At 30.6% G+C, this 17,875-nt stretch overlaps 1 protein-coding gene across 1 annotated transcript; it reads left to right on the forward strand.

Annotated features, from left to right (window-relative positions):
* Positions 1-287: 287 nt before the first annotated feature.
* LOC124531134 (transcription factor Sox-14-like) lies at positions 288-15,704 on the forward strand. Its single transcript, XM_047105598.1, has 3 exons — positions 288-728; positions 14,691-14,991; positions 15,311-15,704. Exons 1-3 carry the CDS (start codon positions 526-528, stop codon positions 15,473-15,475), a joined length of 669 nt encoding a protein of 222 aa, XP_046961554.1. The 5' UTR covers positions 288-525; the 3' UTR covers positions 15,476-15,704.
* Positions 15,705-17,875: the final 2,171 nt, after the last annotated feature.

Below are 17,875 nucleotides of genomic sequence, written 5' to 3' on the forward strand. Positions count from 1 at the left end.
ACACCTCGCATTACAAATCGAATCCATCCAATTACCGGAGCACGCTTCTTTTTCAAACCAAGGTTGCGGTTTAAAAAAGGAATTTAATCTCGCTAATAAACATGCTTACAAGAACACACGATCACCTGTTGCGGCCCGCGAGACGAACAGCGCCTCAGCCAATCCGAAACCAGCGGCCGCCCACGGCGCGCTCTGATTGGCTGCCGTTTCTGAGGGGGGGAATCGCTGAGGGGGAAACCGGTCAGGTCTAAGCGTTAAACATGACACTGTCAAGAAAAGCGCCGCATTGAGCTTTCGGGAGCTTTTCACGGGCGCGCGGGAATTAAACACGATTTCAATCGTTGTTCAAGTATTTGACTCGTATTTAATATCTGAGTTAAATAAAAAAATAAAAATCTTTAGTGTTGTTAAATTGTAGAAGAAAAATTACTTAAATAAATACCCATAATAAAAATGCTAAGTGACATTGCGGACTAAACTTCAATTGTAAATTGCATTCCAAATTTAAATTTATCAAAAATAAAAATGTCACTCGGAAAGCAACCGTCAGACCACATAAAGAGGCCAATGAACGCGTTCATGGTATGGTCGAGAGGTCAGAGGCGAAAAATGGCACAAGATAATCCTAAAATGCACAATTCAGAAATTTCAAAAAGGCTCGGTGCGGAGTGGAAACTCCTTACTGAGATGGAGAAGAGGCCGTTCATTGATGAAGCAAAGAGGTTACGGTAAGTTCTTACTTATTTCAAAAGTTAATAATAACAGATTAAATTATATAAATAAATAAGTCGCGAAAAAGGATCTTTATTAAAAAAATATGTTTTTTTTTAATCAGGTAACTGTTATTTTTCGACTAACAAATCATTAAAACAGATTAAAAAATAATTTGTACGTGGCTGAAAACGAATTTTTAAGTTTGTAAAATGATGCCTGCAAATTACACTAACGTAAAATTATTAGTAATTAACTAACTTCAAAAAAACCTAAAAATTAAGCAATTTATTTAATTATTTCTATTTAAATTCTTGTAAACACATGTAATTAATTACCTAATAATAAAATAAAATAATATTTTGTTTACAGTTACATTAAACATGGTAATTCTTATAGGAATATGTATCATATTTTATTATTTTTCGACACGTGATGTTTCATGAGAATAAATTTAATAATTCTTTTTTTTTAGTTTAACCGCTTTAAGAAATAAACAATAGGAACGACTCATTGTTAGCGACCTTATGAGAATGTTAATATTTAACGAAATAAATCAGTGTTTATAAAATTAATATTTTAAGAAGAATGACGAGATAATAGACAGTTCAATTCGGTATAAGATTCTAATGTTAAAATATTTATATACTTGTCAAATAAATAAACAAAACTTTTGTATTATGGTAACCTTGTCTATCATTGAGTTTTATTAATATTTTATTTTCATTCTTGTATAAAGTATTTATGCTATTCCGTAAAAAGACACAAGACATTAATTAGTAAAGCGGAACCATTCATAACTATTGATTTTTTATTAATATTAATTTAAATAATTGTATTAACTAACATGACTGTATCTTTTTAAATGTTGAAAAAGAGTAACTACTGAGTTTCTTACCGGTTCTTCTCGGTAGAATCTACATTCCGAACCGGTGGTAGCTTCACTTAATTGTTAAATGACAATGCAAAAGTGCTTGTGAAAGCCCACTTGAATAAAGTTTATTTTGATTTTGATTTTTAATAGATTGCGTTCTCTTTTAATATTCTACGTGTTGTATGGTGTAGCTTTTTAAATATTTGTATTTTCTCCATTATTAATGTGGCCGTGTGTATTTATTTACAAGCGACATTTAAACAACATTTTTGGAACTTTGAGGTTTAAAGTATTTTTTTAACTTTTGGTTTTCAAATGTTACAGCCATTATCTGTAAGTTTCATTAAACATTAGGGGCATGTATTGTACTTAAGTAGTTGGAAATATAATAATAGGTACATTAAGTTAAAGAGGTATAAGCCATTTCAAGTTAATAAATGTTGCTACCATTCTTGCCACCATTCCACGCGGTCAAAACTAATACAGTAACTAGTTTTAGTTCATATATGTACATATTTAAGCATTTAATGCTATTATTATATTAATAAAGAGTTATACATTTTTTATTAATTAAATCATAACGATATAAATGTCATCAGTTTGTTAGTAATTTTAATCGTTTTCAATAATAATATTAAAAAGACTTAATGTTTTCATTTATCTTTTTATGAATATTGCAAAGCATAAAAAACGTGTATAAAATGATTTTGAAATAAAACACACACCCAAACAAGACGACACGACTGAACAATATATATGATCCCCAAGCTGACTTTAATTAATTATTGAATAAGTATATATTTTAATTATGTTGTTTTCGTGAGCACTTTCGGCCGCGGGAAATTGAGCCATGACGTAGACAATGACTGTGCAAGTGTACTTATACGGAAATACAAGTATTTATATGGAAAGGAACAACCGAAATAACAGTTCAGGCTCAGGACAAACGGTTTGGCGAAGAAATGTGTTAAAAGCAAATAAAATATACACATATATGTACATACTATAAATTCTGACATTTTTTCTATAATGGGATCTATCTTGATATTTTCTTGATAGAAAAACTCAAAGGAGTTATAACCTAGAGTCAATAAAGTAATGAACTACACATTTTTAGTGATAAATTGATTTTTGTAACATATTTATTGATAAACAAATTTAGCTATATAACACACCGTTATCTCGTGTTTCATTACGTACTGTTGAAATAAATTAATATTATTTGCATATTACATACTAGTAGTCGCCCGCAGCTTCGCACGCGGTTTAGATTGTTGGTTGTCATGTATTAGCCAAAATAAACAGCCGTTCTTGGAGTTCAAGTTTGCTTCACACCGAATTTCATCAAATTCTGTGACAAACAGAGTTACTTTCACAATTATAATAATAATATTGATAAAATAAGTAACGTCTGTATCTAATACATCGTAATATTTAGATGAAGTTTCAAGACGGCTGGATGGGATATTTTTGATATGTCTATTAGTAAGAAATAAATATTTAATAAACTTAAAAAAGCGCATAGCATGATTCTGTAACGAGAGCCTTACATTGCCTTACGTTCAACCGATTGAGTTAATAGTTACACACGGATTTGATATACACAGATTTAAACCTCCAATTACCTCAAGGTGGGTGAAATATAGAAATAGGGGTTTACAAGAGATTGCTTGCGATCTCCAAACTCTTAAACTCAAGATAGAAGAATACGTATAAATCATCATAAGGTTTCTTTCTATAAAAAAATTATAACTAACTAGTTGATGATCATGAAGTTTTTGAAGATAACATTAGCCAGATAAGATCGATCACAGTGGCGTGGCGTGCTATTGGAGAGGCCTATATCCAGCAGTGGACGAAAAAAGGCTGTTGATGATGATGATGATGATTGACAATAACGTGTCCCTGTTAACTTTCCATCTTAATAATACGGTATGAGATGCAAGGGAGAAGGGTTTTACCAAGATTTATTTATTGAGAATTGAGAGAACGAAATACATAAAACTTTAAGAGTATATCATATAAATCATCATATTAGTGAAAATGTAACAACAATACAAGAGATTGAATGAAATAAATATGGTTAGACAATACGAAAATTATCATTCGTAAAAAGGGTGTACCGACCAATGATAGATATCGGCAATCACAACCTCCAAACTCTGCAAGAGCACGAGGCATTTATGATAACATAAGTCAAAAATATATCAAAATCAAAATATATCAATAAATCTTTATTCAAGCAGGCTTTTACGCCCTTTTGAATCGTCATTTAACATTTAAAATAGTTATTTTAAATTAACTTAACTTCGGGTTCGGAAAGCAGGTTCTACCGAAAAGAACCGGCAAGGAGCTCAGTAGTTACTCTTTTTTACCATTTAAAAATACAGTCATGTTTGCTAATTACAATTATATATGTATGTGATTTATCCTGCCTGAAAGTCCACAAGTATTAATTCTACGCTTTTTTATTGTCTAATCTTATACTGAATAATAAGCTTTTTGCATATCTAAAATCCAATATATTTTTGCCCGATCCTCATAACAGTCCGACGAGAGATCTTCTTGTGTGTCTTGTATATTTGGAGTTGGGGTATTAAAAAACAAAGAACTTTCGTCTTTCTAAAAACATCAATGGAGTTTCATAGGGTTGAGTTAATGGCATTTATAAGAAGAGTTATCTCCATATCATGATATTTGATACTTTCAAGGATGAAATCTCCGTCGTACCTAATTGCTAATATTTTGGTGCCGCTGTTTAATAAAATATAATCTTTACACAAAAATAAATACCTACTGTTTGTCCAGAGTCCTCTGAAGAAACAACAAAAATGAAACACATATAATTTTATAATTAAACAATCCACGTAGGTCTCTAAGCAAACTATTTAATCTTGTTATTTTATAAACATTTTTAATTTCTTATCACAAAGTCGACAATGCGAGCACCTGCTAGATATCAGCGTGAGACAAAAACTGTTTGAGGGTTTTGATATTTGGGATGCTGGAAGAATAAGACGGATTAAATAAACAGGCAAATACAAGGACGGATGTTAGCATACTTATCTCTAACTTGTTTTTGTCTGTACGTATAAAAGAAGAAGCTGACTATATGATTGGCTGAACAACACATACATATTAAAAGAACGCACACACGTATGTAAGCAATTTATTTTATTCGGGAGCCTTGCAAAAAATCAACATCAGTAACGTTAAACTTGCGTTTCCAAACTTCGCGTATTTTACTATCTGCATTTTTAAATAATCTTGATAGGGAATAATGAAAAGGTAAGCATGATAGAGACATGTACATATGTATGTACATGTATGTCTACGTGTGGTAACGCACTCATCAAAGGTAGAAATTTAGAATTTTTTTTTATCGTATAGATTGGCGGGCGAGCATATGGGCCACCCGATGGTAAGTGGTCACCATCACCCATAGACAATGACGCTGTAAGAAATATTAACTATTCCTTACATCGTCAATGTGCCACCAACCTTGGAAACTAAGATGTTATGTCCCTTGTTCCTGTAGTTAAACTGGCTCACTCACACTTCAAATCGGAACACAACAATACTGAGTACTGTTATTTGCCGGTAGAATAACTGATGAGGGGGTGGTACGTACAAAGCCCTACCACCCAGTACACAAACATTTTACACAAACATTAGTAATTGAACATTAAACGATCTATTTTTTTGAAAATTCATTTCTTTAAAGTAATAAATGGAAAGATTTTTGTTTGGCAACTCATCATTTCTGATGCTAGAAATAATGAAATTAGTAAGAGCCTTTCGGAAAATCACTCAAAAGTGTGAATGAAATTGGGGATGCAAGTTTCTATAATGATAATGCTTCATTTATCAAGTTAGAAATTGTAGTTAGGTGTTTATAACCAACCATACCGGAAAATCCATCTAACACTGGTACATGGTACATTCTGTAAATAAAATACAGAATTAGCATTGCCACTCGTCATTTATATACTGTGTCGAAATTTTTCCAAGTCTATGTTATGCAACTTTATTGTATCAAATTTTTTATCCAATTTGTTTTCGATTTATAAACAATAAACAAACTTTAATATTCGCAATCAAATCTTGTTTTACATTTATTGAAAATTACATTTAAAATGTAATATTATAATTATATGACTCTACAACAGTTACTCATAAAGTAATATGTATATTATTAAATACAACGTTGCTTACGCTGTATTTTCCCCGTTTTATTTACAAGTTCAACGGAAGACGAAAAACAAAGTTACTGACATTTTTGTAAAATATACTTTATTACACTATAAGCAGTTTTATTAAATCATTAAAATTTGTACATATAATCCACTTTAATTTAATTTAACCATTAATTAAACTTGCCAGATACATAGAAGGTGAAAATGTGTACACAGGAAAAAATAAGTTTAAAAGGTATACTTATCCCTAGAAGAGATTTCTTCCAGTATACCCAAGAAAGAAGAAACATAGACAGGAAAGTTAAAAGGTAGGCAGGCAAAATCTTACAACAGGAGAAAAGTTACAAAACCACAAAAAATATATACTAAATTAAAATTAAAATTACAAAAAAAAATATATAAAAATAAATATTAAAACTTTCTAGTTCAATTTCAATAAAGTAAGAACTGCAAACGGTTTATGAGAATAAAAACAAAGTATACAACGTAATCTACACTAAAACATCTTAAATAAATTTGTTTTTAAATTGTGAATGCAATTATTCGGTCAGAAGATACACAACAATCTGGACAAAAGTTTTACCGCGTGTCTTGTATGGAGATATAGACTTTAATGATGCATTTTCGTTGTTTCTGTTCTCCCGAAAATTACTCTGACTACTCTATTTGTAATTACTCTGACCATCGTTAGAGCAGCTGCCAAGGATGTACTGCTACTTCATTCACTCTTTGAAGGAGTCATGTTGGGATAACGGAAATTTTTTCATAAACACAACAAGTACAAGTTTATGAAAAAATTTCGTCACAAGCTGATTTCTATCTTTATTATTTTTTCTCTATTTCCCCTACAATTGAAAGTTTAAATAATATTCGGCAATAATTAATGTTAAAAAAACGTTTATAAAGATAATATGTAATTATTGTTATTTACTTTTATGAACTTATTTCACTTTTAGAGGTAGGAATATCGGTGCACAATCGAGGAAGAAATTTTCTGTGGAAAAAAGGCAATTTTGACAATGCAGACATTTTTAACTTTACCGTTTCGTAAATTCAAATCGTTTATAAAAAAAAACATTGGTAAAAAAGATTTGTAGATGATAAAAAAGCTTGGAATTAATACCTCTTGACTTCCGGGTAGGATACATTACATACATACATATATAATTGTATTTAACTAATATGATTGTATTTTTTAAATGTTGAAAAAGATTAACTACTGAGTTCCTTGCCGGTTCTTCTCGGTGGAATCTACTTTCCGAACCAGTGGTAGCTTCACTTAATTGTTAAATGACGATTCAAAATTGCTTGTAAAAGCCCACTTGAATAAAGTTTAATTTTGATTTTGAATATTTGGGTGTATTTTGTCTTTAAAAAAAACTTTAGTACTTTGTATTTAATGTGGAGTTTTTACAATGATAACTTATTTATTTTTTAGTTCTGTTTGTCGTCACTAATTGAGAAATAAATTAGAATGATGTTTTATTGAAATAAATAATAATAACAAAGCGAAATCTGTATAAAGGATGATCTATAGAAATATATTTGCATCTAGTTTTTGGTAATGAAAATTATACACTACACGTGTAACAGTAATATTACCAGTAATAATAATAATTTGACTGATTTCGGCAAGGCGGCTAATCTCAAGGGAGATCTCTATTCCCTCATTCTCATAATCCGATGGCACGGCAAATCCGACCAGACCGAGAAGAGTTTAGGCCCAGAACCAACGGTTTCACGTGCTTTCTGAGGCATGCAATGAATATGCTTCTAACTTCCAGACCCTGGTTGTTACTGAGAGTTTTTAGATAGAAAAATCCAATGTCTTTTTATTTTTCCGTTCTGGCTTTTGAAAAAAGACCTCGATTACTGCGAGTTCATATCTAATAAATGAGGTTTAGAAAAAAAAAAATGCTTTAGTGGTTTTTCGTACTCAATGTTTCTCCTCACTAATTTCGGTCATGGCGCCGGTTCTTATGAAAAAGTAACCAAGTTCGCAATAACATATTACGAGAACATAGTTCAGGTGTGTGCAAAGGCGGATGCAGCACAGACTATACCACTGGCTTTACATACTTTTCGAGGCAAACAAGTGTAAACGTTACCATACATTCTAGAAATTTTCATAAAATTAAAATTAAATCAAAGTCAAATGATTATTTATTCCAACAGGCGTATAATAAAAGCACAATCAAATCTTTTCCACCATTTTAATTAACGATTTTAAGTATATATCAATAGAATCTTCCTGTCTAGGAATAATGGACTAAACAGTAAATTCTTGTTTTTTATGATTAATATAATCGTATGTTGAAGAATATGTTCCATCAATGTTGTTTTTAGAAATAAATTTTATATTTTATTGATAGAATTGGTCAAGATATATTTATATATCCGACCGAACAAGAATTCAACACAGACGTCCGTCAAGCCAGTGTATAAGATATTAATTTTAATTTACTACCGTGACGGGTTTCGCACATTGCATCTTATTAAGAGGATAAGTGAGTTTAATTTATAAAACGAATTAAAATGAATTTGAAACAAGTTTTACCTCAACATATCTTTATAATAATACTTTGTTTAGATTTCCAATGATACTCATTTTTTTCTTAAAATAGTGTAAACTTGAAAATGCAAAAAATGTAATGTTATAAATTTGTCCTATTTTTTTTTGTAATCGAATACCAAAACTTATAAAACAGACTTTTCTTTCAAATAGTCTTATTTCCACTTGGTATGTGTTCATGTTTTAAATTCCAGGCTGCATTTTATACTATACAATTTTAAATCAACGACATCAACTTCTGAATGATTACTTATAAACGCTTATAGATTAAAATATATTTTATGAATTATATTAGCACATAAAACAATAACATACTTTCAGTCGAACTCGTTATATATGTAATTACAATTATTTATACCACGATGTATGAACAATTGCGTCTAATTGCAGCCAAACTAAATCCTCAATGATAACAAATCAATTCAAAAAGACCCGAAGACAATTATCTGGTCTTATTGTAATAATATCTTGCATTGTTGGGGTGAAGCGTTATCGGGGCGCGCCAGAGCTATAAAAACAAGCTTATGCCTTCAGTCTAGCTCTTTGTAAAAGATACGTATAACGGATATACGCGGTCGGATGCCGTTTGTTTTGACCTTAGAATACGTTCAAATTGTTTAACTGCTTCTGGTGCTATTGCAACTGGCATTTGTTTTTACTTTAAAGTTTATTTTATTTAAAGAAAACACTATTATAAAAAGTAAAACTCATTGTAGTTTTGTTTCCAATTACAATAAATTTATTTGCTTTTGCAACTGTCATTTGTTTTTCTTTTGAAATAATTTATTTAAAAAAAACACAAATTAAGTATTAATAGTAAAACTCGATGTACTTAGTTTTGCTTTCAATTACAATTAATGCATTTTTATGCAACCAATAGATGTATATAATATAGTCGTATAGTTTAAATATGTTTTTGAAATAATGAAATGTTATTATAAGATAATGAACTATTCATTCATTTTTTTTTTCGTATAGTAATATAAATATTACACGAAATCATTGAACTAATTGCAGTTGCTTTAACGTTATAAAAATAGTTTAATATATTTAATCATGTACCTAGTATTTGAACATTTAATTCGATGATGATTCAAAAGTTTTATGAGCCTATTTAAATAATAAATATTTTGATTTCGATTTTTTAAGGTAGGTATGTTATCAAACACAATTAAATTTCTTTTTCTTTTGTTCCTAAAAAAAATAAATAATACCTCCCTATAATGCTAGTCTTTCGTCCGTCTTAAAATGTAAAAAGTATCACTTTGATGTGTACTTTTCAAATATTGTCAAAATTGTCTGCAATTGAATATAAATTTGGAAAATATAAATCGAATGCAACAATGTTTTAAGATAAAAAGCTTCAATTTAAAAATATCACACATTGCAACTTTCTATCTTTATAAGTTGATTTAATATACATTTACATATATACATTGCATAGCTGATTTGGGTGTTATTAAAAACATTGCACAAAATGTACTCCTATAATTACTATAGATTAATAACCATATAAATATAATTTAATAATGTATTATAATCAACTGATTTGAATTCTTATTTATGATAAAAACAAAATAATTTCTGACCATTATAAAACTGGTTGCAAAAATATGAAAAAAAATAGGTACCCCATAAATTGAATAAGATGAAAATGATTTATACGCAAGTTGCAGGCAAGCGTAGTGAAAAAATAATGGGTATATTCCGAGTGAGACGTTTTCTCGAGTGTCACTCGTGTGTATGTACGTGTCAGGTCTGCCCACATAGTAGCTGGGGGCGTCCAGAACTTAATTTCGACCGCACTGTTTGTCCTCCGCTATCGGTCAATACTCATACAATACTCTAAGGCGCGTCCGTATTTACATTTATACTTATTTTTTATCATTTATTTGATCGTTCGATAAAATACCATCACAAACAACGGTCTTCGTTTTATCTACGAATTTTGTGGCCGAACAAATGACTAAATGTAATCTTTTGTAACGTTCTCAGGCTAGCATTTGAATGTTTTGATACGAATATTTGTTATTCAGAAATAACTGAACTTTATTGAGGTTATTTCATAATATTTATAATTTTTATTTCGTCTTATTTTGCGTAGTAAAAGAGAAGCTTGACTAAACAAAGGTCTATGTATACTGTCAGCATTTAGCACCTTAACATTCGAAAGGGCGGCGAGAAGTGAACCTACCAGCAAAAACATTCAAAATGAGTAGGTGTCAGTCAACGATATTATATAAGGGCATATATTAATGTGCGAGCTTTTCGGTGTTGCCAGATAACTTAAAAAGTATATTTATAGAAAACATCAACACTATCAATTAACAAAAACTAAAACTTTTTAAATCTATTTTTTTTAAAAATATCTCTGTCCACGTGTGACGCGGATCACTCTGGAATTAATTCAGTATCATGATAGTTTATTGGTTACATTAATATCTAGTGTAATGCGGTTTGTCTGATTATTTTTTGTAAATAATGTGTTTTACATAAAAGATAAATACAGATAAACTTAAAAAACAAAACATACATAAATACTACATTTGAGCTCAAATCTAAAAGGCATTTCTGAGATTTAAATGCAGTGCCATACAAAATTATTTTATTATAGAGTAATATATTTTACATTTAAAAAAAGAATAAAAACGATATCTGTATAGAATGTCAACAAGAAAAATCAAGTAATAATTCAAAATACATTCGATTATATAAAAAAAATACTACGTCTTTTATAAAATGATGAAACAGACCGGATACATTCAACACAATACTAACACATAGTCCATTCGCCTTTAAACAGTAACCAAACATTTTTCACCTCTAAATCCAACCTCCAATAAAAACCAATATGTAAAGACACTCTATATCAAAAAGATAATACAAATATAAAGCGTCTTTTCATATCGAGAATCATATCGATGTATCGATGTTTACCGAAGTCGATTAAGTCAGTCGAATATACGCCAAAAAAACGTCCGATAACAAGATAGTTTTTTTTCTTGAGATATTCTGTTTTCGTTATCTTGTTTGTTTAGTAAACAGTAATGAAGGAATTGATAGTGGACGGTCGACGACCCCGACTTTTTTTATTATTTTCGAAAACGTTTTTTGTGATTATTGATATACTTATGGGATTTTGTCAATGCATATAATAATGATAATACGTTCAGTAGCGATCATTCCTTATGAATAAATAAACACTGGAAACGAACATCATATAAGTATGTAAGAATGCTGTTGCATTTATATGGTTTTTGGTTGTTTATATTAGACGTTTACCTATATTGCTTAATATAAGCAAAATTTACATGAAAAGATTAAGTGACTACTGAATGACTATACAAATAAAAATTATTTATAATTTAAATACAAATTTTAATGTAACTTATTCATATTTTATTTTAACAGTTTGGTAGACGACCTATATAGCCATCATGATAAATAGTAACTTATTTTTATAGTAAGTATTAAGAAATAGAAGCAATTAATCATACCGTTATTTTGTATAATTCAAATTTTAAGAATTGATTCAATAAGATGACTATGTAGTTCTCATAAGGTATCCTTATATAATACAAACACTAAACTATAAGTAATTTAAAATGAGTTAATTCTTCGATTCATATTATTGCGCACCATCGTATACATAGTAAAAAGCGCCTTTTCTGCGCCTTGTGTGAGCTTCTCTAACTGCGCCCTATATAAGCCTTTGCCTATTTTACTGTCTCATTCACTAAAACTTAAACGCAGGTTCACTACTGCAAATGCTTTGCCCATTAACGACAAACACTAAACACTTAATACGCTCGTGCGCTGCCAAAAAATTGCGAATGTTACTAGCATGTAAGTACGTTTGTATTGGAATCTAGTAATAGGGGCTCAGCGGAATCTAAACAAGAGCAAAACGAAAAAAAATAATAGTCCTGCCTAGTCCATCTATTCTTGCGCCCCCGAGAGTCTACGCCCTGTGCCTGGGCACCGGCGGCACCTCCCTATTTACACTGCTGCGGCTGTTAGATTTGTTAAATGATATTTTGAAATCCCAATGTCCTATCTGGTACCTCACTTCGGACACACTCCTTTATCATCTGATACACATATTCTTATCATATTGTTAACGAGCTAGCTGTCTGGCTATATAGAACTTTAAGATTGAGAAACAAACACAAAAAGAATAATTGGTGTTTTTTCTCCGGCTTGGAAAGTTTAAATTCCCGACTTTACTTAACTAAAATGGATGTATTATACATATATAACAAAATCAAAATAAACTTTATTCAAGTGGGCTTTTACAAGCATTTTTGAATCGTCATTTAACAATTAATTAAAGCTACCACCGGTTCGGAAAGTAGATTCTACCGAGAAGAACCGGCAAGAAACTTAGTAGTTACTTTTTTTCAACATTTAAAAAATACAAAGTCATGTTAGCTAATACAATTATTTAAATTAATATATCCTGCCTGGAAGTCAACAGGCATCAATTCCACGCTTTTTTATCATCTACAAAATCTTGTATCGAATAATATGCCATTTTTACAAATGTATTAATTAATAACTTTGTTTATTGATGAAAACCGCGCATATGTGTGATAAAAAAGAATGTAGATCGTATTCATGACTTCAAGACATAATACATAGTAATGTCAAATGAAAACAAAAGTAAGTAACGAGTTTCACGTCGTTTGAATCTACATTAACAATTGCAAAGCACTAATAAATAAAGTAAATTTAGATTTGTTCCGAGTTCACACTAACTTATCCTATACATGTACATATATATTTTAATTAATAGATGCTACATATATAAAATTTACAGTCGAAGAACTGCTACTTTGCAAACAAAACAGTGACTTTTTTTAAGAATATTCTTAAAAAATCAGAAATTTTGGAAATAAATATCAATTTATGATGTATAATACAATTGCATTGGAATTTAATTATTGCTAGACTATTTTTTATTAGTATTCTTAAATAATAACTAAAGAGCTGAGAGGAGGCTGTGGTTAGAACGCGTGCATCTTAACCGATGATTGCGGGTTCAAATCCAGGCAAGCACCATTATACATATGTGCTTAATTTGTGTTTATAATTAATCTCGTGCTCGGCGGTGAAGGAAAACATCGTGAGTAAACCTGCATGTGACTAATTTAATTGAAATTCTCCCACATGTGCATTCCACCAACCCGCATTTTAACAGCAAGGTGGAATATGTTCCAAACCCTCTCCTTAATGACAGAGGCTGATACTTTACTTTACTTTAAATCATGCCTATTACATAATCATACGATATATCGAGTAGAATCATAAAATATATGCAAGTACATATCAAATAAGTATATCGCAGGAAACGAGATGACACAGAATATTAAATAACTAACATTCTCATTAAATAATATAGACATAAGCATCAATAGTTTCCGATAAGAAATCCGTTCCTTCGCAATCGTGTAGTTAAAACTTCGCACCAAATTTTTATCCAGTCGTAACTTTATAATCGCATTCAAAGCTATAAGTTTAGCAACAAAACGCCACAATGAAACTCCACTGGGCAGAATAACATTATTATTTATGCAATAAAGCGTACAATTGTCGCGAACGCCCGCCACCCTTAAAACAACAATGTCAATTCAACAATACGTGGATTATTGCATTGTCCCCGTCACAATCGACTGTTATTCCATACCCATTACTATGTCGAATAGCAGCACGAGCAATATTGAACTCTATTTTTTGGTATTAAAGCTTAAATTTCGTCGTAATGATGGCACGTTACGACGTTTAGTTACGCGAAACAGTCGACACAGCGTCCGATTATGCGAGCTTTGTGATAGAATCGCGATTGTCAGCGAGTCGATTGTAATTATTCGAATGGACCAAGGGCGGATGATAGTTCGTATGCTGAGGTTTTTGAACGCTGTTTGCTGAATATCAGGCTTTCATATCGCTTTAGATTTTTATTATATGTAAAATAAAAATAAATAAAAAATATTGTAAAAAAATTAAACCACATCTTGCTCCAATAGCCACGTGGTCTATATTAAAACAAGGTCAGAGTAAAAGTCAAAGTAAAAAACCTTTATTAAAAATGGAAGTGTTAACACTTTCTTATTGATTGTCGAAAATCTACCACCGGTTCGGAACATAATACCTCAGACCTGAGAAGAACCGGCGGAAGAAACTCAGCGGAATCAATTTTTTTTTTATAATATCAATTATAATGTAAAAACAAACAAACAAATATACAAAAAATAATAAGCTCCAGTATATATAAAATACTCTAGTAGACTCTTTTTATATAATGGTATCTATACTGACAATTTAATTTTTCCACCAGAGCCCTGCATATGAAAGAGCATCCAGACTATAAATACAGACCGAGGCGAAAACCAAAGGCACTAGTTAAAAAGGAACCAAAATTCGGCTTCAATATATCCGGTCTAATGGCACCAGTTCCACGGCTGGTGGCGCCGTCGATGCCGCAGCCGATGCCCCAGTTGCCGTTACCTCACCATCTGCTGCCGGATAAGTCGGACCTGGGACGAGCACTCTTCCCCCCAATACCATACCCGTTCTATCCATTCGCGAAGATCCCCTCCGACGATGGCAAGCTCGCTGCTGAACTTGCACACTTACAGGTATGTTTCGAACAAACACTAAAAAATTACGTGATTTAGAATGCATTTCTATATTTTATATCTTCCTAATATAAAAAAGGTTTTTAAATATTTTTGAGAAAGGAAATTATAATGAAAAATTACGAGCTTTAAATTGTAACGAAAAGGATCTGATAGATTTTGGTTTTGTTTACAGAACAAACATTAGCGAATTGATAATTAGATATATAACGTAGAAGTTTATCAGAATGACGAATATAACATCGTAAAAATTTGAGAATATATTTAATAGTTGATCGTAGCTTGATAATGAGCTTAAAGAACATTTTTGTATTCACAGGCTCTATACGGAGGCGCTTTATACAGTTCAGCGCTATACAGCAGCGCACTGTCCCCCTGCGGGTGTCCACCACGACGTTCCCCCTCCCCCCCACCAGATGTCAAACGCCCCGTCGCCTACGTCCTCATGAAGAGCGACGAAGAACCGCCCCAGCACGTTATATGAAGGCCGGTGGCGCTCCCGGCGCGGCCCTACCCGCTATGGGAGCAGCCTTCAACATCCACTGAAAGAGACAGTACACCTGACAGCATATAAATCTAGTGCTGGAGTATTCAAAGTGTTTTATCAGTGATTTCAATGTTACAGACTCATCAACAATTACGTCATTTTAAAATTGAATCAGACTCGATCTTAATGTTTAAACTAAGTGCATCATTGTTAAGTGGACTCTTTTTAAAGTTATTATTCATACGTTTAATGAAATCGTAAATTTAAAAATCGAATTATGAGACGCAGATCCTAGCACGTGCAGCCGACTGACGCCTGTAGGAACAGTATAAACGGTGGTTTATTTTTCATTTTTGTGTCAAAGTGCAATACCGTTTTTAAATGATTTTAGGTTATATAAATAGGTACTTGAAGGTGCTGTGATTTATGATGTGAAGTATAGACGATTATGCATTCGTTTTTTTTTTAAATGTCATACGTCATTACAAATTTTAATTTATAATGTTGTTCGACATAATAAAGCCTAATGGTTAAAATCGAGGACTGAATGGGACTTGAAAAATGTTTAAGGCTGAGACGCAAAGATCTAGTTTTGGGATACGACTCAAAAATAAGTACAAAAAAATGTACTTTATAGTTTATACAAATCATATTGAAAATATCAATTTTATAACCTAATCATTTTATAATGTAAATAATAACAGATAATATAAGTCTTTAAGAAATTTACAAAAAAAAAAAGATTTTTGTAAACTAAAATCTTAGAACACATTTTGTTTTTAGAAAAAAAAAATACTAAGTATAATTTTATTAACATAATAGCTCGTCTTCCTTTACGATTTAATTAATTGTGTTTTTGTAAATGTAAACATATTTTTCGGGTTATTTTTTTAATAGTATTTTCTGAACCTTGTATATACAGTTTCAATTCCGTGCAATCCCATTGAATAGTGCAATGTAAATTCATATAACTCGAATAGATAACATATCATAGTTTTATCAAAATGTAATTAGTAAAACTTAGGCTTAGTTAGGTGAAAACATTGTTATGTCAATTTGTAAAGATATTAAAAACCAACCATTTTATTTTAATTATAATTTATTTTATTATGAATTTTAATCATTTGTATATTTTTTTTATTTAAGTTTAAACTTTGCTTTATTAAGTATAGCACTTATAGTTTTTAAGCGATTTTATTTAATATTGTTACGAGAGCAATAATATGACAAATCATGTAACAAGCTTGTCCGTATGATGTTATATTAATTAATACATAATACATAGAAAGAATTATATTAAATAAATACCTATGATTAAATCTGTACTTTAATAACCGTTGTCGCACATCGTAGATTTATTTATTTGATCCAACCGCTGACTCGCATAATTCAGAATTATAATACTCGTAGCCAAGAACAGAATTTGATTAGATTATTTATTAAAGTATATACTGTACGAAATGTCCGTTCCGAAAAAATCATACCAGGATCGTATTTCCCCCTTGAAGTTTAAGTTTTAAACGAAAGCCTAATTTAAATAAATTTAGATGGTATACTCATTCAATTAAAGTAGTAAATATCAGGAGAATAGTTAATTTATTCCCAAATGAATTTGATTAGAAAAAAAACTTAATTAATTACAATAATCTACACTGTGCGACTAGGTTTCAAATTATTATTAATATGTTAGCCGCTAATTTTGTGTTTATATTCTGTTTCAATGTTAGTTTAAGACATGTTTTGTTATAATAATAATTATTGTTAAAGCATTTGTTGTTATTTTTAATGTTTTATATTATTATGTAAAATTATCTCGTTTTCGTATACGTAATGTATATTTGATGAATTATTTTAAATTTTCTACTTTTTTGTACCAAAGGTTTCAGTTATAATTAAAATAATACACCAATAAATTGTCTCTGTTATTTTAATGAATTATCATAACACATGCTTATATCTTGTTTTATTAATGAGGTCTTAAATGCCCCATTCTAAAACAATTATCATTCCTGTCAAATATTATACGTGTGTCAAAATTTAGGACACAAACATTAATTATAAACACAAATACATCATCATAATTAATTATTGATGCTTGCACAGATATTAAATCGAGTCTTTAAACGGCAATTGTCCCCAGACCACCTTGGCGGTTTTCAACTAACATTACAATTATATCAACTTCGCGTTTTTTAAAAGGAAAATCAACTTAACACCATTTTAAAGTCAGCTTTTACTTCCCATATTAGTTAGTTTAAATCGAACCATAGTAAACTTTATGCCAGTTCTAGACATCCGACTGAGCAAAAATATTGCAGATTTAGAAGACCAATCAAATAATAGAATGTTCCTTCTTAAAAAAAATCTTTACCGTACTATCAATCCATATTAAAACAA

This window comes from Vanessa cardui, chromosome 7, assembly GCF_905220365.1.
Source record: "Vanessa cardui chromosome 7, ilVanCard2.1, whole genome shotgun sequence".
Taxonomy (NCBI): Eukaryota; Metazoa; Arthropoda; class Insecta; order Lepidoptera; family Nymphalidae; genus Vanessa; species Vanessa cardui.

What these genes read in the sequence shown, in the direction of transcription:
- LOC124531134 (XM_047105598.1), top strand. Translation starts at nt 526, where the DNA reads ATGTCACTCGGAAAGCAACCGTCAGACCACATAAAGAGGCCAATGAAC. An exon ending in GATGAAGCAAAGAGGTTACG is followed by an intron (nt 729 to 14,690) that starts GTAAGTTCTTAC and finishes TTTTTCCACCAG; the next exon opens with AGCCCTGCATATGAAAGAGC. An exon ending in CTGAACTTGCACACTTACAG is followed by an intron (nt 14,992 to 15,310) that starts GTATGTTTCGAA and finishes TTGTATTCACAG; the next exon opens with GCTCTATACGGAGGCGCTTT.